General features: G+C 44.3%; 2 protein-coding genes across 2 annotated transcripts in view; one reads left to right on the plus strand and one right to left on the minus strand.

The window, feature by feature from the left end:
* Positions 1 to 22,092, minus strand: PDE6H (phosphodiesterase 6H). The gene is made up of 4 exons (XM_069968689.1): positions 22,037 to 22,092; positions 3,120 to 3,300; positions 1,428 to 1,468; positions 1 to 77 (listed from the first exon to the last, which is right to left on the minus strand). Exons 2-4 carry the CDS (start codon positions 3,266 to 3,268, stop codon positions 1 to 3), a joined length of 267 nt encoding a protein of 88 aa, XP_069824790.1. The 5' UTR covers positions 3,269 to 3,300; positions 22,037 to 22,092.
* Positions 13,652 to 23,752, plus strand: part of ARHGDIB (Rho GDP dissociation inhibitor beta) — a 16,634-nt gene continuing 6,533 nt past the window's right edge. Inside the window, exons 1-3 of the mRNA XM_069968688.1 lie at positions 13,652 to 13,749; positions 20,924 to 21,107; positions 22,351 to 22,434. Coding sequence (XP_069824789.1) covers positions 20,930 to 21,107; positions 22,351 to 22,434 — 262 coding nt within the window. The 5' untranslated portion in view covers positions 13,652 to 13,749; positions 20,924 to 20,929. The remainder of the gene's footprint in view (positions 13,750 to 20,923; positions 21,108 to 22,350; positions 22,435 to 23,752) is intronic.

The following is a 23,752-nucleotide window of genomic DNA, read 5'->3' on the forward strand; positions in this document are numbered from 1 at the left end:
CTAGATGATTCCAAACTGGGCCAGCTCATGTAATTCAAGGTGACTGAAGGCTTCCCATGGGCAGATAACAGTGATGTCTGCAGAAAAGAAGAAGACATATTATTTACAGTATATCTTCTCTCCACTCATATAATCCACTCATATAATAAACCTTTCTTAGTGTAACTTCACACCTACCACATTCGCAGCGGATTTCACGCTGCGAGTTTGCAGAGAAATCCGCTATGAATCCTGGTACAGTGAAGTTGAATGGGTCACATACCCGCAGCAGAATTTTCATTCCGCTGCCAGTATGTGACCCAGCCCCTTTAACCCCCCACCGCCGCAGCCCCCGGCCCGGAGCATACATTACCTGCTCGGTGCCGCGGCTGAATGTTAGGGCTCCTGGCTCCCGTCGGCCCCCATTAGCCAATCAGTGCTGCCTGTGCACTGATTGGCTGATGGGGACCTATAGGAGCTGGGCGCCGAGCAGGCAATATATGCTCCGAGCACGGGCTGCGCGGGGGAGGGGGGGGGGGGGTTAAAGGGGCCGTGTCACATACTGGCAGCGGAATGAAAATTCAGCTGCGGGTATGTAACCCATTCAACTTCACTGTACCAGGATTTGCAGCGGATTTCTGTACAAGGATTCGCAGCATGAAATCTGCTGCGAATCCGGTACGTGTGAAGCTACCCTTAGAAAAACATGGCCACTTTCTTCCAGAGACAGCACAACTCTTGTCTCCAGTTTGGGTGGGGTTTTGTAATTTGTTTTAATTGAAGTGAATGGAGCTTTTTGCGACAACTGGAGACATAAGTGGTGCTGTCTCTGGAGGCAAGTGGTCATGTTTTTCTAACGCTAGATAACTCCTTTAGTGTAGCTTCACATGTAACGGAATTGCAGTGGATTTAATTACATATATATTATTATATACATACTTGCAGCGGGATGACTATTCTGCTGCAAGTATGTAAGCAGCACCCCCCCTTAGCCCCCTGTGGCCCGGTGCATACATTACCTGGTCCGCCCTCTGGCTTTTTCTGTGGCCCCAACGTCCTGACATCCCACTCAGCCAATGAGTGTGCTGTCTCGCTGCAGTGCACTGATTGGCCGAGTGGGACTTCCAAACGCCGGGAACCCCAGAACAAGCCGGAGCGCAGACCGGGTAACGTATGCACCGGGCTGCAGAGGGTTAAGGGGGATGCTGCTTACATACTTGCAGCGGGATGACAATTCTGCTGCAAGTATGTAATCCTAAGTATCCTATCCTCAGTGACTGCCACCCATATAGGCTGGAAACCCTCAATAATGGAGTCCAGAATGTAGGAACAGTCTGCTCCCCCCCCCAATCCATGCTGGTGTAGGTCAGGGAGCAGTCAGGTAGAAGGTTACTGTCTGGTCTGGCATAGTGATATCTATAAATTATATACTGTATAAGAATCATCACCTGTTCCAAGTCCTTCCATTCCAGGAATATCATCTCCAAACCTGCAAGACAAAAGTTCAATCAAATTCAGCTTAAACAGATTCACAGATTTCACACTGTGATAAATCAAATGATGATTATCCTTCACATATAGCTTCACACATACCGTATCGCAGCGGATTTTCTGCTACGAATCCGCAGCAGATTTGTCTAAATGAATGAACATAGCATTAAATCCGCACTGTCAAATCTGCTGCGGATCTGCAGCAGAAAATCCGCTGCGATACGGTACATGTGAAGCTCCCCTTAATGGTGCGTTCACACCTACAGGATCTGCAGCTGATTTTCTGCAGCAGATTTCATTTAAATAACTGAACACAGCATCAAATCTGCTGCAGATCTGCTGCAGATCCTGTAGGTGTGAACGCACCCTAAGGGTACATTCACACTTACCAGATCCGCAGCTGATTTTCTGCAGTGGATCCGCAGCAGATTTCATTTAAATAACTGAACACAGCATCAAATCTGCACCATCAAATCTGCTGCGGATCTGTTGCAGATCTGCTACGGATCCTGTAGGTGTGAACGCACCCTAAGAAATTTTTTTTTTCAGGACTTTGCTTTTACCTCCTTCCTTCTTTTAAAAGCCATAATTAATTTTTTTTACCTTTAGGCTATGTTCACACAACGTCAAAAATGGAGAAAAAATGGCCGATTTCGCTCATTAAAAAAACAGTTTTTGCCGCGATTTAACTGACTGCAATGGCAATGCATTGGAGTCAATGGGAAGACGGATGTCCATTGCACACAATGCATTAAAAAACTGACGTTTTTGCCGCGGATGTCAAAATAATGAACATGAACACTATTTTCGGATGTCTTTTGCAAACAGCGGACATTTTTTATTAGTTGTTCACACACAGTTCTTCTTTGTCTTTCTCTGTTTTTACTATTAAATTCAATGGACTTTTAAATTAAGACACATCCAAAGGCCAATTAGTAATCTCAAACTAAAATAATGTGCAAACACCAGTCATTGCACTAAGGGGAGGCCAGGCTGCTAAACATCATTTTAAACGGAGCTAAAAAAAAGTTGTGTGAACATAGCCACAGAGTCATATGAGAGCTTGTTTTTTTGGCAGAACAATTGTAGTTTTACTATAAAAGGCTATTTATTTAGCAGCCTGGCCTTCCCTTAGTGCAATGACTGGTGTTTGCACATTATTTTAGTTTGGGGTAACTAATTGGCCTTTGGATGCAGCTTAATTGAAAAGTCCATTAAATTTAATAGTAAAAACGGAGAAAGAACGGTGAAAAAAGAAAAACTGTGTGTGAACTACTGTGTGAATTTGAAGGGTGGGTTTGCATTTACACCATTCACTGTGAGATTAAACAAACATGTTTTTTGTGTTCTCAATCTCTGAAAGAACACTAAACAAAATGCATGGCATGAGGGGTAATGCCTTGTAATACACCCTTAGGTCCTGATTTAAATATGTCAGACACTGGCCCTTCTGTAATTTCTCCTTTCTCCTCCTTAGGTTTGTTTTATAGAGGTTATTCTTTGCATTAGAAAAACTAAGCTTTTTTTCTTCCAGAAACATCATCACTCTTGCCCTAGTTTCCTTAGAAGCTTCCTTAGAAGCGGGTTGTAATACCACAAACACTCATGAGTTGACCCTATGACATGTGACACCTAATAAATGGACTTACCCTTTCACTCCTTTTTTTGGTGGCTTGCTCTTAAACTGTCGGGTCTGTCGCTGCTTGAATTTGGGGGGTCCCTTGCGAGGTGTGGTGGGCCCTCCATTATTTGTGTTTGCGGGGGCCAAGGCGCTGGATGCAGGTGAGCTGGAATTCATATCCGTCTGTGCTGTACTCCACTCTCAGGGACCTAAAAAGACAGGACATACAGTTACATAAAGTTGGTAAAGCCTTCCTCCATTGTATTCTGATACCTGTCTGTAATGTCACCACAGGCCCATCATCACCCTGTTGACCATTTTGTCACTAGTGCCTCTTTTTGTATTTGAATTCATTGTATTTTGTATTACAGTAAAGTTTCTACATTTTAGCAGCTTATGGTTCATATGTCCATGTCAAACTCACTATAACACTAGGAAATATGGCTCAATATCCTCCCCTTTGTATTATTTTTCCTTTTTTCCCTACATAGACAGATGCAAATAGTATTATGTCTAATCTAAATAAGCATTGTAGGAGCTAATAAAAACGGCAAGTAGATGTTGTTACACAACACCTACCTGACACCACCAGTAACTGAGCTCTACCCTGTAAAGCTAAGTTCACACTATGTGAAAATGATATCTGTCTTTCATAACAACGGCCGTCATTGCACAAATAACATCCGACGACTGTAGAAAAGATGGCTGTCATTTTACATATTGTGAACCTAGCCTAACCGTAAGGATGTATAATCTTTACTGACCACTAGATGTCACTACAGAACTCCTAATGACTAATCTCCAGCAAAAAAACGCATTTGTATTTTTGTAACTTTTGAAAACGGCATAAGGCATAAGGTATTAAAGTCCTCTGCGTCCTGCTCGACTGTAATCAACAAGCGGCCGTGCCATCTTGATTTGTGAGTGAAGCTGCCAAATTCTTAAATGTTTCATGCCACTTGCGTTGTGCAGAAAGACAACACTGTTTACACCAAGCAGACCAAGTGTAAAACTATAATGTTTAAACAGTAAACTTGTACAATTCATTTTGCAGTGACATTGTGCACACGTTTTGATACTTTAGACAAACAACGTCATGTTGCTCATGGTTAGAGATAAGCGAACCTCGAGCATGCTCAAATCCATCCGAACCCGAACTTTCGGCATTTGATTAGCGGTGGCTGCTGAAGTTGGATAAAGCCCTAAGGCTATGTGGAAAACATGGATATAGTCATTGGCTGTATCCATGTTTTCCAGACAACCTTAGAGCTTTATCCAAGTTCAGCAGCACCAGCTAATCAAATGCCGATCTTTCGGGTTCGCATGGACTCGAACCCGAACCCAGTTCACTCATCTCTACTCATGGTACAACAACGTGCTCCTCAGGATTATATCATGCTAAATAAATGCACTCGCAGTCAAGTTAACCTCATTTTCACTACAACAAGTGTCTGATTTCTCTCTTCCAAATCCATGCCACATATTCAGATTCCAGAAACTCCCCAGGTTTTATTTCTTCCCCCTTTGCCTTTCAGTTCCATACTATGGTATCTGAAGACGTTTGTTTGCTGTCAGTGAATGAGAACACTATTCTTAACAGAGGCCTCCATCCATACACCACCCTTGTCCTGCTCTGGACTGAAAAGTAGATACAACTCTATCCAGTCTAGACAGTGTTCTGTTAGCTAAAACATCCACAGGACAAGTCTCCCTGGTAGTATGCTACAATGTATCAATTTGGATTCCAGACTATTTAGCTCACAGTGCATTGCCTGGATTGGATAGAACTGTAGCCATGTCTATAAACAGGATGAGTAATGTATGGGGTTAGCTGCTTCTGAATGGAAACAAGAGCTTTCTCTTTTACCGACAGCAAACAAGAAGCTTTAAAATGGGGATTAATTATAACAATGAGTTTATAAGAAACTTGTAGAACTTGGTTGTTCATGTATTATATGGTTATTTAGTGAAAAGCTATACTTAATATTTATACAGCATAAGGCTATGTTTTCACACAGTATTTTTGCTCAGTATTTTGCAACCAAAACCAGGAGTGGATTGAAAACTTGAGTGCATGGCCGTCATTTAATGACAAATAACAGCCGTTGTTTTAAAATAACAGTAATTATTGTCCATTAAATATCAACCATCCACTTAATTTCAACAGTGTGTGAACATAGCCTTTCTGTGTTTTCAATTCAAACCTGAAGTTCGGTGGACAGTGCCCACATAATAAGCCTAAATCCAGCACCTAAGAATACAGTATCCTCTATTCCTGGCTTCAATACTTAAGCCCAGCAGACAGTATCACACATGATAGGCTTAGATACATCAAGTGGGCACAGAATGTTCAGGAAGCACCCATAAGTGATTGCTACTCTGGATAATGGTCATGACTTTGTTAGATCTTATTATTTCCCAGGATCAGCGATCAAGAGGCTTATGGACTTTGTGGGCTAATTCTAAGCTCTTGTGTCACAGTTGATTGTACTCAGCAGCGGTGGGGTATACTGCTGGGTGGTAAGAGGATGAGGGGCTGAGCTCATTGTCGCCACCATCATGTGTGCCCACTTCTTTCTGCCTTATATTCACAGCTGGAATCTATTAAATTATATATAATATATAACACTGTAACATATAACAACATCGCATAACATCTGATGAACATGTGCAGAGGCCGGGTCCTGGGCACAAACAAGCAACTGGACTTCAGCATACTGAACAGGTGACGTAATGTCTAGAAAGGATTCTGTACACAAAGCAGCAACTGAGAAACAATGAGGCCTTAAAGCGACTCCGTACCCACAATCTGACCCCCCCAAACCACTTGTACCTTCAGATAGCGGCTTTTAATCCAAGATCTGTCCTGGGGTCCGTTCGGCATGGGATACAGTTATTGTCATAAAAACAACTTTTAATCTCTCTGTCCTTCCTCCCCACCCTCCTCATCATTAGGAATACTCCAGGCAGATTGCTTCCTATTCCCCACCTGTGGCAGCCCGACACATGGGCTGCTCAAACAGCAGTAAATGTTCCTGGAGCATTCCTAATGATGAGGAGGGTGGGGAGGAAGGACAGAGAGGGTGTGCCAGCCTAATGCATATACAAATGTAAGCCCCGGCCGTTAGACACAGCGCTGCCGGATTAAAAAGTTGTTTTTATGACAATAACTGCATCCCCTGCCAAACGGACCCCAGGACAGATCTTGAATTAAAAGCAGCTATCCAAAGGTACAAGTGGTTTGGGGGGGTCAGATTGTGGGTATGGAGTCGCTTTAAAGGGGTTATCCAGCGCTACAAAAACATGGCCAATTTCTTTCAGAGACAGCCTCACTCTTGTCTCCAGCTTGGGCGGGGTTTTGCTGCTCAGTTCCATTGAAGTAAACGGAGCTTAATTGCAAACCGCACCTGAACTGGAGACAAGAGTGGGGCTGTCTCTGGAAGAAAGTGGCCATGTTTTTGTAGCACTGGATAACCCCTTTAATGATGATACCATACAATGACAAACCATAGAGGCAGCTGCAATGGTCCTGCAAGAGAAAAGGGGCAACAGTTATGTAAACAGTATCAGATCAATACGACTAGTATTGCCCCTGACTGGACAGAGGGATGTGATAACATGGACAGTACTGTGCTTTCTGCTATGATTGATGCCCCCTCTACAATAAGTATGCCCATAGTACTTACTATTACTCACGTACATCAAACTTACAACAGTTAAGTTTAAATAGTCAGTTTTAAGCAAAATGTTGACATCCCTTGTGAATGGCCACACTCCCAGCTTTGAATACTATTGAAAATCTGTGGCCAGATCTCAGCCATGCAACATGGAAGCAGACCAAAAATTATTTTAGATCTAGAACAGTTCTGCAAGGGAAAGTAAGAAAAATAAAAAATGGAGGGAAAAAATAGCTCAGGGTGCCGAAACATTTGCTCCTGCCAAAAATCTATGTTCTCTCTTTCTTTTAACAATGTGAATCCAAAAAATAAATAGAGCGTAGTAAGATATCCAGAAGTTTCTTTCTTGTAGAGGTTGTGTTCACTTCTTTCTACATAGACAAGGGATAGCCACAGGTTTCATTAGACTGTACATAGGAGAGATGAGCCCGTTTCTGGGTCTGTGCTGACCAGCTAGTCCCCCTTCCTTCCTGTTTGGGAATCATATTATCCCTCTCTTTTTTTTATGTCAATTGTCCCTGCTCACAAGGAGACAATAGGAATCTGCTATAAAGGTGATCTGTCCCTTTAATTTTCATTATAATAAACAGACTATAAAATAATAACAATCTTATCTTCCATGTAGTTCTATGCATATTATATTCTCTACATTAATTGTTTTTTTACAATATAGTAAATTGTGTTCGGTTTATTACATTATACTGGGTGGCTATGTTCGCACAATGTGAATATAAGTGCAAATAAAAATGTTGCTGCAAAACACTGTCCGTTACTAATGAAAGTCAACATTAACAACGGCCGTTCTTTGCACTTATTTTTACTTTGTGTGAACACACTATATAAGCTGTGGTAGATCATCTGCACCATACAATCTGTAGCATATATCATACATATAAACATACCCTTAGGTTAAGTTCACACATAGTATTTCCGACAGTATTTTTCCAACCAACACCAGGAGTGGAACTGACGGTAAAATGATAATGGAAAGATTTGCATAGTTTCTGTGTTTTCAACCCACTCCTGGTACTATGTTATGGTACATTATATTACATAGCAATTTAAGACTTTCTTTTATGTTATTGTATGTGCAGTAAATTATATTAACATTACTTCACAACGTATTCATATTGGTTATAACATGCTACACTATGCTATATTGTATTATGTTACATTATATCATATAGTATGATAGGATATAATATATAGGGTATGATACACTATATTATGATGTAGTATTTTACATTACATTATATTGCATTATGTTAGGTTACATTACACTAGACTATATCATATTATGTTACTAGATATTATGTTACATTATATCATACAATATTAAGGTAGGTTACATTACACTACTGTATATTGTGGTACATGTTACATTATATCATACAATATTAAGTTAGGTTCCATTATATTACTGTATATTGCGGTACATGTTACATTATATCATAGTGTATTACATTGCAGTATATTATATTACATATTACTATTATTCCTCTGAATAAAGAACAGACTCATTAAATCATGTTACACCGGACTCATCCTGCTGGTGTTGTCCATGACTCACAATCACTCTTTAGACGCCGATTCCCATGACTATCCCGGAGCTGCTATATCCAATAGATGTTTTCTGGAGAATCCTTGGGGTTCTGATTCTGTTATGGATAACCAGGTAATATCTCAGCATTGATCTGGACCGGACACAATATCCTCAGATGCCATTTTGAAGGCCCCAGATCCTCATGTAGATAGAATATGACAAGATACATTTTTCAAAACCAGTGATATTGTTTTCTGATACTCACACTTCTCCATGCGCTTTACACCGATATTTCTGTGGCCCCACAGGTTGATCCTGTAAATATACTCTGGGAACATTGAGCCGATTACCAGGAGATTATCTCCAGCAGCCAGTAAGAAAATATTGAGTTCCTTGACCTTTGACAGATGGCAATAATGCTACACGAGTCTACGTAATGCCCAGCAGCCAAAGCAAATGCGTATATACGGCCCATACTGGCAGACAGGCCCCATCCACATGTATAATGACCTGAGGATGTAGATCCACATCTAGCGAAATGTGAAGAATAGGCTATGTTCACATGTCTTTTTAAGCCGTTTCGCGGCTGTTTTCTTGGCCTTTTCATGCAAAGATGCAATTTGCAAAATGAAGGCATCCATATAACAGCCGTGAAATGGCCAAAAAAGAGATTGTATGAACATAGCCTCAATCAAACGACTTCAACCCATTAGAAGATGTTCCAGATTGACAAAAAGAAGGTTTTCTTTTTTTTCAATAAATGGATATGTTCACATGACTTTTTTTTTTTGTCCACTCTTTTTTCCCCTCAAAATGACGTCATTCATTTTAAGTACCAAATAACATCCGTCATTTTAAGGTTTGGGTGCCCATCATTACAGTGATGGCTGTTGGTACATTAATCTAGTTCAGGCACTTTAAGGGGTGGTTCTTTTTTGATGGTCCATTAAATCTAGAAGTAAAAACATTAAAGAATGGTGAAAAAATCTGCGCAAACAATGTCTGGTGTTCAATACTCTATGGCCCAGATTTATCAAAGGGTGTAAAATATAGACTGGTGTAAACAGCTCACAGCAACCAATCACAGCTCAGCTTTAATTTTACCAGAGCTGAAAGCCGAGCTGTGAATGGTTGCTGTAGGCAGTTTACACCACTGTGAATTTACACCCTTTGGGTGCATTCACACGTACAGGATCCGGAGCAGATTTGATGGTGTGTTCAGATATTTGGATCAAATCTGCTGTGGATCTGCAGAATAAAATCTGCTGCGATACGTTGTGTGTGAAGCTACCCTCTGATAAATCTCCCCCTATGTGTATTCGGCAACCATCATTCCATTGACTTCAATGCATTTCATTGACTTCAATTTGGTAATAAAGGACATTATTTATAAAAAAACAAAAAAAAAGAGACGCCTCTTGTGTTCTTTTTTTACACAGTGTGAACATAGCGCCCCCCCAAACACTAAAAAAGGGTCCTGGGTACAGAAGTATGAATGCGCTGCACACACAGCTGAGTATTTGTTACAGTCCGGCAGTGTAGACCAAGGGGTACTCAACAACTTTTAGTGAAGGTCCACTTACTTCGTTCTATTGTCAGGTGAAGGTGCGAGCTGAACATCAGTAGTAAATGTGTTGTTTTATAAACTTTTCACAAACGTTGAACTATTTATATACAGAATTGCTGCTTATTAGTGGAAAAACTGGCATTTTCTCTCTCACCAGCCCTCTGAAATTAGGTACAAAGGGGGTGACTGTCCCCAGTAGTATATAGCCCCTCTGTTGCTTCCCCAGTAGTATATAGACCCATGTGCACCCCAGTAGTATATAGGCCCCTGTGTGCACCCCCAGTAGCATATAACCCCTCTGTGTGCTCCCCCAGTAGTATATAGCCCCTCTGTGCGCTCCCTCAGTAGTATATAGCCCCCCTGTGCGCTCCCCCAGTAGTATATAGACCCCTGTGCGCTCCCCCAGTGATATAGACCCCTGTGTGCTCCCCCAGTAGTATATAGCCCCCCTGTGTTCTCCCTCAGTAGTATACAAACCCCTGTGCACTCCCCCAGTAGTATATAGCCCCCCGTGAGCTCCCCCAGTAGTATATAGCCACACTGTGCACTCCCCAGTAGTATATAGCCCCCTGTGCACTCCCCAGTAGTATATCACCCCCTGTGCACTCTAAAATAGTAAATAGCCCCCCTGTGTGCTCCCCCAGTAGTATATAGACCCCTGTGCACTTCCCAGTAGTAAATAGCCCCCTGTGCACTCCCCAGTAATATATAGCCCCCTGTGCGCTCCCCAGTAGTATATAGAGCCCTGTGCACTCCCCAGTAATATTTAGCCCCCTGTGTGCTCCTCCAGTAGTATATAGCCCCCCTGTGAGCTCCCCCAGTAGTATATAGACCCCTGTGCACTTCCCAGTAGTAAATATCCCCCTGTGCACTCCCCAGTAATATATAGCCCCCTGTGCGCTCCCCAGTAGTATATAGAGCCCTGTGCACTCCCCAGTAATATTTAGCCCCCTGTGTGCTCCTCCAGTAGTATATAGCCCCCCTGTGAGCTCCCCCAGTAGTATATAGCCCCTCTGTGCACTCCCCAGTAGTATATAGCCCCTCTGTGCACTCCCCAGTAGTATATAGCCCCCTGTGCACTCCCCAGTAGTATATTGCCTCATGTGCACTCCCCAATAGTATATAGCTCCCTTTGCGCTCCCCCAGTATTATTTAGACCCCTGTGCACTCCCCAGTAGTATATAGCCCCCCAGTGAGCTCCCCCAGTAGTATATAGCCCCCTTTGCACTCCCCCAGTAGTATATAACTCCCCTGTGTGCTCCCCCAGTAGTATATAGCCCCCTGTGCACTCCCCAGTAGTATATAGCCCCCCGTGTGCTCCCCCAGTAGAATATAGACCCCTGTGCACTCCCCAGCAGTATAAAGCCCCCTGTGCACTCCCCAGTGGTGTATAGCCTGCTGTGTGCTCCCCCAGTAGTATATAGACTGCCACTTTATTACAATGTTTTGTTACAAGCGCCCACAGGTACTGTGCAGAGCGCAGCTTAGTATACAGGTATACTGAGCTACAGAAGAGGTCCGGACAGCTGGCCTCCGCGGTCCGCGTTTAGACTGCGGTCCACCAGTTGAGGACCCCTGGTGTAGACTCTGCATGAGCTAAGCACATCAATATCATTAATCTCCTCTATACTTACACATAGCTCTTATATACACTGATGCATTGCAATAACCACTCAGCTGTGTAAACTACTACTACTAAATGCCCAGTCACTGTCAGCAAAGATCTTGGAAATGGTAAGGGACTGAAACATAAAGTCAAGTGTAAATATGCAAAATTGTCTATTATATAATTAAAGGGGTTGTCCACAGGATATCTGATCGGAGTTGGGAGGGGGGTCAACTGGTGGTACCCGTTATTTTGAAAACAAGGACATGGAGCATGGAGCAGCAACAGCATTCAGCTATGTCCATGGCTTCTGTGGAGAATGAATGGATAGGTAATGCACAGTGTGTGTCTTGTCTCTCTATTCTTATGGGATACTTGGGCCCCAATACTTAAGATCATGATGGGTTCCAGCAGTCGTCCCCTCCCAGCACAATCAGATAGCTATTGCAAGTTGGGAAAACCCCTTTATAGTATTTTATAAAATCTAATTTGTTGTAAACAATGGACTGGTGGGAATGCAGCGGCTGGGATCCTCAGAGAGGCAGAGATCCCTCACCTTTGATAGAGCTATAGACTTCCTTGACTAAGGGCCCTTTTATACGGCCCATAATAAGACAGTGAAAGGATGCAAGTGAACACCGATCAGCAAGATGGACACTCATTTGCAGTTCCTTTAGAAGACACAATTAATCACGCAGCTGTGCAGCACAAACAATCACTATCGTTCGTGCGTCCGTTTAAATGTATTGCCATCGGCCACACATCCCCTGTTTACTCAGAGAGAAGTGCGGTTGATAGCAATAGATTTTACCACCTGAACAAAAGATGTGATCACCCAATTAGTGGGTGTTTTCCTGCTCTTTGGTTGATCGTTGATACTTTTACATGGGCCGTTTATCAGCTGAAGGAGCATTTCTACCAACCCTCCTTGGCGATAATCGGCCTGTGTACAAAAGCCTTCAGTATGTGCCATAAATGTGTTACAGGGGCCCCCTCTAGCATCTTCACCTATCTGCAGAACATGGGTCCCCTGACCTCGGTTCGGCCTGGTGAGTCAGTGGCGGCCTGTCACATTCAGAGACTGATCACCTGGCAGGGTAGCAGAGCTGAAGGGAACAGAGGAGCCCTCTGTGTTCAGCTATTCCTGTAACTCCAATAGAAGGGAATGGGAGTCATGGATAGCGCAAAGGATGGTGAGCACCACAGTTTCCATTGCTTGGAAATGATATCATTAGTGTAGCACAGTTGAGCTGTTTCTATAACTTCCATTAACTTCTGCAAGAGTCAGAGAAATATTGAGTGTGGATGTAGTGGCCGGCAGCTGACTCACTAGGTCGGGCCAGGGGACCCCTGTTCTGCACATGGGTTTGGATCTCAAAGGTGGGGCCTGCATCTGTCAGACATTTATACCATTTGTGTCTCAGATGAGAATGAGCCATAACCACTCAGGTATCTATAGGAGGCCCCAGTAACATTCTGTCACATACATACGAGTCTCACTGGCTCTTATCTCCAGGATCATCCCTTATGATTTCCGGCCATGACATGACAAGAAATCATCTGTCTCAAAACTCATGATTTCTTTATCATAGCTACAAAGTGATTGATAGATAAAGCTGATTAAGCAACAACTCACCACTACAACCCCCATCATGTAATGTTCATGACATCTATTGCAATATAATTTTTAGACACCTCTGCTGAGCCACTGTACTTATGCCTATCATCTGTGATACCGTCCGCTGAGCTGCGTATCCAAGCTTCTCACGTGTAATGCTGTTTGTAGAGCTGCTGTATTTAGGTCTATAATTCGTGATACTGTCTACTCAGCTTATGTATCTAAGCCTGTTAAGTGTCATACCGTCTGCTCTTTAGTGTGATACTATTTGCTGAGCTCTTGAATCTTCGGTCTATCCTGTGATACTATCTGCTAAATTGATGTATCTAATCCTATGATGTGTGATACTGTCTTCAGAGCCAATCCATCTAAGCCTATGATTTGTGATGCCTCCTCATAGATCCCCATTGCACTACTCCCCCCATGGCGTAGCCAGGAGTGTGGGTGCCTCTCAGTACTCTGCAGTGGATGGTGGAGTGGTAGTTTGTAATGATTGTGCAGAGTTGATAGAAGAGCTTCCTGTGTGGTGGTTTTGCAGAGAGCAGGGTCGTCCTCCTCACCCGCGTCCTTCCTTCCCTTTCTTAACTGTCAAGCACAGCGACCAGATTAAGAAGCTTTTTGTCTGGAGCGACGCAGGCCAGGTCTTGGTAAGCAGCTTTATACAGAAATGACTGGGAGGTGGGTGACATGGTAAACATGTCCAGGTTATGGTGATGGGTGTGGATCAGATGACAAAAACCTACTCAGCGCCAGATGTGGAACTACAGGTCTCATCATAACTTACAGTCACATAACTTGTCACAGAATGACTTCATCCATTGTAACATGTCACTATAAATTATTACCGGTTAACCATAATGAGAATATTCTCTAGAAACATGGATAATGTCTCCTAACAATCACTCCCATCATCTTTTAAAGATCTGGCGTACGGTGCCGGAAACTTAGAGGAAATTGTGTTTGTTAAGTTTATGGTCCTATGAAAATACTGTACATGTGCACCAATATAGTGTGCGCCATGATCTGTGACTTGTCAAGGCCAAAATACAAGGCACAAGGCTGTCTCCCTAATGTATTTTATACTGCACAAGCCACAGAGCTGCAGACAGTTTTTTGTTTCAGATTGCAGAGCTGCAGTCCGTTTTTTGTTTCAGGTTGCAGAGCTGTAGTCCATTTTTTTTCAGGTTGCAGAGCAGCAGTCTGTTTTTTTGTTTCAGGTCGCAGAGCTGCAGTCCAATTTTTTGAGTTTCAGGTTGCAGGGCTGCAGTGACTTTTGTGTTTCAGGTTGCAGAGCTGCAGTCCGTTTTTTAGTTTCAGGTTGCAGAGCTGCAGTCACTAGTTTTTGTTTCAGGTTGCAGAGCTGCAGTTTTGGTTTCAGTTGCAGTACCTCACACCCTGTCGGTTCAGTATATTTAAAACAAATTAGTATATACCGATAAGTATAAGATTTTCATGGTTTGCAGAGAGGAAATGGTTGTCACTCAGTGGGGCCAGGATTAGCTTTTTTTTCTGGGACCCACGCATTTTAGGGTATGATCACATTTAAATATGCTGCAAAACTGTAGCAGATTTGGTGCCGATTTTGGCTTCTCTATTGCTTTCAGCTGTTGTTTTGTGTCTGTTTTAATATATTAGGCAGTTTTATGCCTCTCTGCCCCTTAAGGAGACACTAACCCCATACACTGGAGCTCATAAAAGATCAGCAGCATTAAGAGAGGAAGCTGTGATATTGGTAACACAGAGTAGTGATGGTGGGGGTGGGGGAGATTTCTTCACTTCCTGTCACCAAGCAGTGGAGGGATGGGTGCCAGATAGGATATTATTTTAGTATCTTACATTGCATGCACTGGTATAAGATGGTACAGTAGATTTGATGGTGCATGGTGTCTGTAAATCAGATCATCAAGGAGTCTTGAGCTCAGCAGGATGTTCAGGCCACACGGGGTAATTCTCACATGTCTATGATCCACTTAAGGGATCAGCGAGAACTACGTAAAGGCCAGGGTAAAGTCATAGCTCACGAGGCAAGAAATACTGGTGACATGCACACCCACCCCAGACTCCTCCGCATGCCTATCTCCCTTCTATGGTAATGGCGGAGGCAGCAATTCTCAGACAAGAGGACAGAACAATAAAGAAAGAGAGAGTATAAGGGTAGGGGGGGCTGTCATGCAGACATAATCCTTGTGTTATGACATTTAAATTGCGATATTGCTTCCACTTTCTGCAGACAACAGATTGAGGCTATGTTCACACGTCGTAAGAGACCGGCCGGGTCATGGAACGGCCGGTCTCTGCCCGGATCATCTCGGCCGGTACTTAAAGTGACACTGTCACCTCCTTTTTGCATTCTGACATCTCTACACCTGTGTAAAGGGTAAATTTAGCGTTTTTTCATACCTTATTTCATATCATACGTCATGGTGTTTGTTCAAGTAAAAAGTGTCCTTTTATCAACTGCAGATTGTGTCAAGTGGGCGTGGCCTCCGACAGTAGCAACACTTAGCCCCGCCCACAATGACACCGTTGGCCCCGCCCCCTCGTCGGTCATTGGAACATTGGCCCCACCCCCTTTACGTCGACCAACCAATGGGCGTCAAGGGGGCGGGATCAACGGTGCCGTTGTGGGCGGAGCTAAGTGGCGCTAATGCTGCGACGTCACGCCCACTTAATACAATCTGCAGTTGATAAAAGGACACTTTTTACTTGAACAAACACCATGACGTATGATATGAAATAAGATATGAAAAACGCTAAATGTACCCTTTACACAGGTGTAGAGATGTCAGAATGCACAAAGGGGGTGATGTCACTTTATTAAGTACCTGGTGGATGATCTTTCCGGCCGAATGGGTTCTGATGCGGGCGCATCAGCGCGCGCCCGCATCAGAACCTGCCATAGCACACAGTGAAGCAAGCGGCCGGAGCCACTCGCTTCACTGTGTGAACTGACAGGGTTTCCTACGGCAACAACGGCCATATATTTACGTAGTGTGAACATAGCCTCAGAATATATATGTTATATATGTTATGTAGAGCTGTAGCTTGCCATTTCTTCACCTGAGGTCCCCAATGTCCCTCCCCAGTACATAGATGCACTCAACTACAATGTAACAAAAATTGTTTCCTTTCCATAAAATATAAGATAAAAACACACAATGAGGCTGCGTTGCTGTTGGTATATACAGTAAATGATGTCCTCCTGAGGACGAAGGACAAATGTCCTCTAGATGAATACAGCAGTGGTGCACATGGCAGGCAAGTGCTCCTTTCATTCTATGGTAAGGTACTCAGTGTGCATTCTGGCCATTGTTCCCCTGGAAACTTTGCACAGTTCTGTAGCATATAGAGACACCTGAAGCATTGTCATGTGGTTCTGTCATGGTGAGGGTGACTTCCTGGTGTAAGTGCAAAAATTTCTCGGTCACTAAATTCATGAGCAAACATCTCTCATCACCATTTCCTTTTAAGGCTTAGATGTCTCTGAATCATAAAATCCGGTACCAGGGAAGCCTTTTCTTTAGTGTAGGAGGGAAGCAATGTTTTTTTACTTCAATGTATAAAGAAAGCTATAGTGATCCTGTGTCACAGAGTAGGAAAGAAGCTACAGTGCGCCTGTGCCACAAAGTAGGAGAGAAGGAATAGTGCTCCTGTGCCTCAGAGGAGAGAAGCTATAGTGCTCCTGTGCCACAGAGGAGGAGAGAAGTGTGGTATCCCACCACGGGTGTTTTTAGTATGGGCACCTGTACTACAGAGTAAAGTGGTAATGATGGTGCATTCTCAGGTTTTACCACAAGATGTTACTGTATATATTTATGTATGTCGCACAGCTGTACTAAGTCAAGGGTTATTGTTGTATTTCGTGGTTCTGTGCTCTTTCTGCCTATCTCTACTCTCTTCTACACCACTTGCAGAAGCTGTTACACACACCCTGTAGGAAGTAGTCACATGGGGAGAGGACGTGTAGGTGCTTTTAGTTCAGTTTCTTTCTGATTCTCAGTGAAGCAAGACACGCCAGGTTCACTGTCCGGGACAGACCAGCTGTGGTGTTAGGACACAGGTATGGAGAACGCAGAGACTTTATTTCTTAAAACAACACTTATACTCAAGATGCAGTGCTAAATACTTAAAGGTGGACAAGTCAGAGAACACCTCAACCCATGCCGTGAACATCTTTAGACAGTGCAGGACAGTATCGTAAGCACAGGAACTGATCTGGATAGAGAAAAGCAGCCAAAGGCCTACATACTCTATCTCGCAGCACAGGTGACACTAAGACATACTTGGACATTCTGCTTAACTCAGGTAACCAGGACTGGGGCTTATGTCACCCATGTAGGATGGGTTTCCCTGACACTGCAGGGCATAAGGTGGTCTAAAGTAACAAAGGTTAAAACACGGGCACAAGTATTCTTCTTCTTTCAAGTATCTTCAAGTATCTCTTCTTCTAAGTTCAGTCCAGGTGGGTCATCTCTCCACTCTGGATAACAGGTGATAAGCGCCCAAGGGACCCATCACAAACCAGCAGGTCACCAACCATTAGGGGTCAATACAGCCAGCCACAAAAAACTAAAAGCAGGTACAAAACCATACTTGTGTGCTGAGTTAGCACTAGCATCACGCCTATACCACCATTGGCTGAGCTGTAATTTAAGCCCCGACATAACATCAACCCGGCAGCTAGGCACCACACAACCCGGTGCACACACCACAGAAGCAATAGGGATTCTGTGCCACAGAGTAGGAGAGAAGCAATAGTGCTCCTGTGCCATAGAGTAGCAGAGAAGCAATAGTGTTCCTGTGCCACAGAGTAGGAGAGAAACAATAGTGATCCTGTGCCACAGAGTAGGAGAGAAGCAATAGTGATCCTGTGCCACAGAGTAGGTGAGAAACTATAGTGATCCTGTGCCACAGATTAGGAGAGAAGCAATAGTGCTCCTGTGCCACAGAGTAGGAGAGAAGCAATAGTGCTCCTGTGCCACAGAGTAGGAGAGAAGCAATAGTGCTCCTGTGCCACAGAGTAGGAGAGAAGCAATAGTGCTCCTGTGCCACAGAGTAGGAGAGAAGCAATAGCATTCCTGTGCCACAGAGTAGGAGAGAAGCAATAGTGCTCCTGTGCCATAGAGTAGCAGAGAAGCAATAGTGTTCCTGTGCCACAGAGTAGGAGAGAAACAATAGTGATCCTGTGCCACAGAGTAGGAGAGAAGCAATAGTGATCCTGTGCCACAGAGTAGGTGAGAAACTATAGTGATCCTGTGCCACAGATTAGGAGAGAAGCAATAGTGCTCCTGTGCCACAGAGTAGGAGAGAAGCAATAGTGCTCCTGTGCCACAGAGTAGGAGAGAAGCAATAGTGCTCCTGTGCCACAGAGTAGGAGAGAAGCAATAGTGCTCCTGTGCCACAGAGTAGGAGAGAAGCAATAGTGCTCCTGTGCCACAGAGTAGGAGAGAAGCAATAGCATTCCTGTGCCACAGAGTAGGAGAGAAGCAATAGTGCTCCTGTGCCACAGAGCAGGTGAGAAACTATAGTGATCCTGTGCCACAGAGTAGGTGAGAAACTATAGTGATCCTGTGCCACAGAGTAGGAGAGAAGCAATAGTGCTCCTGTGCCATAGAGTAGCAGAGAAGCAATAGTGTTCCTGTGCCACAGAGTAGGAGAGAAACAATAGTGATCCTGTGCCACAGAGTAGGAGAGAAGCAATAGTGATCCTGTGCCACAGAGTAGGAGAGAAACAATAGTGATCCTGTGCCACAGAGTAGGAGAGAAGCAATAGTGCTCCTGTGCCACAGAGTAGGAGAGAAGCAATAGTGCTCCTGTGCCACAGAGTAGGAGAGAAGCAATAGCATTCCTGTGCCACAGAGTAGAAGAGAAGCAATAGTGATCCTGTGCCACAGAGCAGGTGAGAAACTATAGTGATCCTGTGCCACAGAGTAGGTGATAAACTATAGTGATCCTGTGCCACAGTGTAGGAGAGAAGCAATAGTGCTCCTGTGCCATAGAGTAGCAGAGAAGCAATAGTGCTCCTGTGCCACAGAGTAGGAGAGAAGCAATAGTGCTCCTGTGCCACAGAGTAGGAGAGAAGCAATAGTGCTCCTGTGCCACAGAGTAGGAGAGAAGCAATAGTGCTCCTGTGCCACAGAGCAGGTGAGAAACTATAGTGATCCTGTGCCACAGAGTAGGTGAGAAACTATAGTGATCCTGTGCCACAGAGTAGGAGAGAAGCAATAGTGCTCCTGTGCCACAGAGTAGGAGAGAAGCAATAGTGCTCCTGTGCCACAGAGTAGGAGAGAAGCAACAGCATTCCTGTGCCACAGAGTAGGAGAGAAGCAATAGTGCTCCTGTGCCACAGAGTAGGAGAGAAGCAATAGTGATCCTGTGCCACAGAGTAGGAGAGAAGCAATAGTGCTCCTGTGCCACAGAGTAGGAGAGAAGCAATAGTGCTCCTGTGCCACAGAGTAGGAGAGAAGCAATAGCATTCCTGTGCCACAGAGTAGAAGAGAAGCAATAGTGCTCCTGTGCCACAGAGTAGGAGAGAAGCAATAGTGCTCCTGTGCCACAGAGTAGGAGAGAAGCAATAGTTAACATGTACCACAGAGTAGGTGAGAAGCCATAGAGATCTTGTGTCAGATCTTGAGTAGGAGAGAAGCGTTAGTGATCCTGTACATTAGTGTGATTGAAGTTATATTCGCCCTTTGCCTCAAGCGTATGCGAGAAACAATAGTGATTCTGTACCTAATAGTCTGCATACACGAAACTCACTGCTGGTACCAGATTTGGCCATCAGTATTAAAGGGGTTATCCAGTGCTACAAAAACATGGCCACTTTTCCCCCTTTTATTGTCTCCAGTTTAGGTGCGGTTTGCAATTAAGCTCCATTTACTTCAATGGAACTGAGTTTCAAAACCCCACCCAAACTGGAGACAACAGTAGGGGGAAAGTGGCCATGTTTTTGTAGCGCTGGATAACCCCTTTAAGTGTTTGGGGGAATCCTGGATTTCACTGCCCGAACCCTTTATTCTTAGAGAAATGGAGTCTGGTGGCAGCTTACCCCTCCCCACAGAGAACACAGCAACGTTCCGCAATGCTGAACATTCATGTATATGGGGTGGAAAGGAAACATAACTGTTGGCTGAATGATCATTCGTCCAACAGTAATTAAAAGTAAAGTGATTCTGTGCCTCAGTGTAGGAGAGAAGCTCCTCTGCACCAGTGTGATCAAAGCCAAATGATTCTTTGCCTTGGTGTGATTGAAGACAGTGATCCTGTGCTCTGTGTGATCAAAACCATAGTGATATTGTACCTGAGAGTAGGAGACAAGCCATAGTGATCAGGCACCTTAGAGTGACCAAAGCCATAGTGATTCTGTTATTCAGTGAGCTCTAATCCACAATGAGCTGTGCCTAGATGAAGGTGTAGTGACCCTCTGCCTTACTGTGTAGGGGGAGGCCATAGTCATCATGTGCCCCAGTGTATGAGGCATAGAGATCCTGTGCCTAAGTATAAAGGAGAGGCCATAGTAGTGATCCTGTGTCCTGCTGTGCCTATGGCCAAATGATACAAATGACTGAACCTGAAAACTGAAAAAGTAACAAAATATGTAACTCTGTTATTATTATATTATTTATTCATTGTTTTCTCAGATTCATTTAGGCGATTCACTTTAATGGTGCGTTCACACCTACAGGATCTGCAGCTGATTTTCTGCAGCAGATTTCATTTAAATAACTGAACACAGCATCAAATCTGCTGCAGATCTGCTGCAGATCCTGTAGGTGTGAACACACCCTAAAAAATATATTTTCCTCCTACCCCACCCCTTAGATTACTATGACGGAACAGGAGGCAGTTGTCCAAGACCTTGAGGATGAGGATGAGTTGGATGGAAAACTAAATTACAAACCCCCACCTCAAAAGTCGCTTCAAGAAATCCAGGAGCTGGACAAGGATGATGAAAGTTTAGCGAAATACAAGAAGTCATTACTGGGGGAAGGACCAGTACTCACAGGTAGTGTTATATTTCCTAACTCAAATGCAAGGGTCTCCTGTGCATATAACATTCAGCCTCGCAGGCGTAAAACATGATGCAAATCTACACCTACTGTAGATTTTTATTTTTTACCTAGTTTGTTTTTTCTTTAAAAAAACAAAACACAAAAAAATGTAAAAAGGTTTGTGCATTTTTTATGTTGTTTTTTTCCCCTCTTCTTTTTCAATAGAAATACTTAAATTACATGATCAAAGAATCACATGAGAGGTACTAACTCTAATTCTGGGATGATAATCCCCACCTGGGGAGCTTTTATGAGATATTCTGTCACTTCATCTTTGGCAGATATAGAGCAGCTTTATAAGCCTCAGTCAGGTCTCACATACAGGCAGTGAGATGTTCTGCAGGCGGGAGGAAGTGGTTTTTAGAGAGTTCAGAATGCAATGAGTTACAGCAGCGATCAGGAAATGTCTTCAAAAAATAGCAAGTGGAAAGTTTCACAAGAGTTCCTGTAAGCAGCAGATGCCACAGAGCTGAACTCCTCACTGCTGAATGCCAGGGTTGCAAAACTTTACTAGCAAAAGTCTGCACACTGAGGGGACATAATAAAAGCAGCACAATGGTGAGAGAGGTACCTGTGTCCCCTATATCAAAAACTAAAATCCATATCTGTCCATTGATAAATGCATACTGTACATTGTGATGAAATGTTTACAAGATCCACAAACCTTATACTCGACTAAGCTATTTCATCTCTTACTGCTGACAGTCAGCTTGTATGTCATGACAGAGAGGTTGTCACAGTCCTGCCTCTTGTTACTGGAATCACTAAACATAACAGTGATGTAATAACTTTGTGTCTTCTATTATATCCTGAAGCTGATGTCCAAGCAAATGCAATATTTTCTCCCAGGCCGGGCATTGTATAAAAATAATACCACACTCACCTCTTCCAATCCCCCCTGCTATGGTGATGCTTCCTATCCTCTGCTGGTCTCAGCTTCTTCTGGGTCCGGTTCTAACCCAACCTCACAGGATCTGCCTGCTCACCCAATGAGTGCCTGAGGTTGGACTCTGTTGCAGCTGCTGAGAATTACGGAGGACTGGAAGCATCAGTGGGGAGGACCAAGGGGCATCAGGGGAGGTGAGTATAGTATTTTTTTGTAAATTTTATACAAATTTACAAATTTTGCTTTTGCTTAGACAACCCCTTTAACCATTCTCATCCTAATACTGTGTCATTTCATTTAATGTTTTTCAGACCCATCAGCTCCAAATGTGGTTGTAACTCGCCTCACTTTAGTCTGTCAAGCAGCGCCAGGACCTATTACAATGGATCTCACTGGTATGGAACATTGATCAGAATGTTTACTATGGTTTTCATATACCTTACTATTAGGCTATGCTCACACTACGTATATTTTCGTAAAAGTATGGCCGTTATTTCCGATTGCAACAACGGCCGTGATTAATGCAAAAATATACGTTACCTTGCTGTCTGTGGAATACTGGACGGAGCATATACACATAGTATAGGCTCCAGCCGGGATCTCTAGCGGTGCCACAAACAACTAACATGTCATTTTCCTGTGGCCGCTATTCATTAAATAGCGGCCGCAGAAAACCCTGTCAGTGCACACAGTGGAGCAAGCGGCTCCAGACAGCTGTGTGCAGTGGGGAGTTCTGATGTGGGCGCGCATGGATGCATTAGATCCCCACATTAGAACTCAGCGGCGCTAAAGATCATCCAGCCGGTGCTGCAGTACCGGCCAGGATGATCTTTAATGAGACCGGCCATTCCGTGACCTGGCCGGGACTAGGAACGGTTGGTCTCTTACAAGGTCTGATCATGGCCTAATACTGTACAGAGAAAGTTCACCAGCAACACATATGATTTAAGGAGATCAGAGTCTCTAAAGCAGGGGTCTCAAACTTGCGGCCCGCGGGCCAACTGCGGCCCGCGGGACACTAGTTTGCGGCCCCCACCTCAATGGCAACTTTACTGTAAGTGCGGCCCTGTGTCACTGACACTGTGCTCTCTGTGCTCTATGTCAGTGTTTCTCAACCTGCGGTACGCGTACCCCAGGGGGTACGCGCCGCAGGTTGGGGGGTACACGGCCGGAGGGGGGAAAAATAAATATATAAAGCTTTGGTGCCTGGACATTGCTATCACCGGTCACCGGTGCAGCTCTCTCCTTCTTTCCCCCAGCAGCAGCTCAGCAGCGTTCTGTGGGGGACATGGCTTGGAGATGCTGCCGGGGGAAAGATGGAGAGAGTCAGGCTGATCACAGGGGAAGCAGGGTACAGCAGCGTCTGCTGCTCGCTGTCCCCCTGCGGCTGCCGGATCCGGGAGCGGCGGCATCAAGATAGTGATCGGGGCAGAGAGGAGATGATGGGAGTGGATTTAGCATCAGGGATACAATCGGCGCCGGAGGGTCCTATTCCGACCTCAGAGGTGTCTGGCCAGCTGCCAGAGAACCGGGGCGGCGAGGAGTCGTGGTGCGCCGGGCTCCCCACGCCTCGGGCTGTGACGGGAGTGGAATGTGTACCAGAAGATGGGGCAGCCCCGGCGTCCATGGCCGCCGCTGCTTCTACCTGGTGGCCCTGGACGCCGGGCATGCCCCATGTTCCACACACACCACACCACGACTCCTCGCCGACTC

Source organism: Dendropsophus ebraccatus, chromosome 4, assembly GCF_027789765.1.
Source record: "Dendropsophus ebraccatus isolate aDenEbr1 chromosome 4, aDenEbr1.pat, whole genome shotgun sequence".
NCBI lineage: Eukaryota > Metazoa > Chordata > Amphibia > Anura > Hylidae > Dendropsophus > Dendropsophus ebraccatus.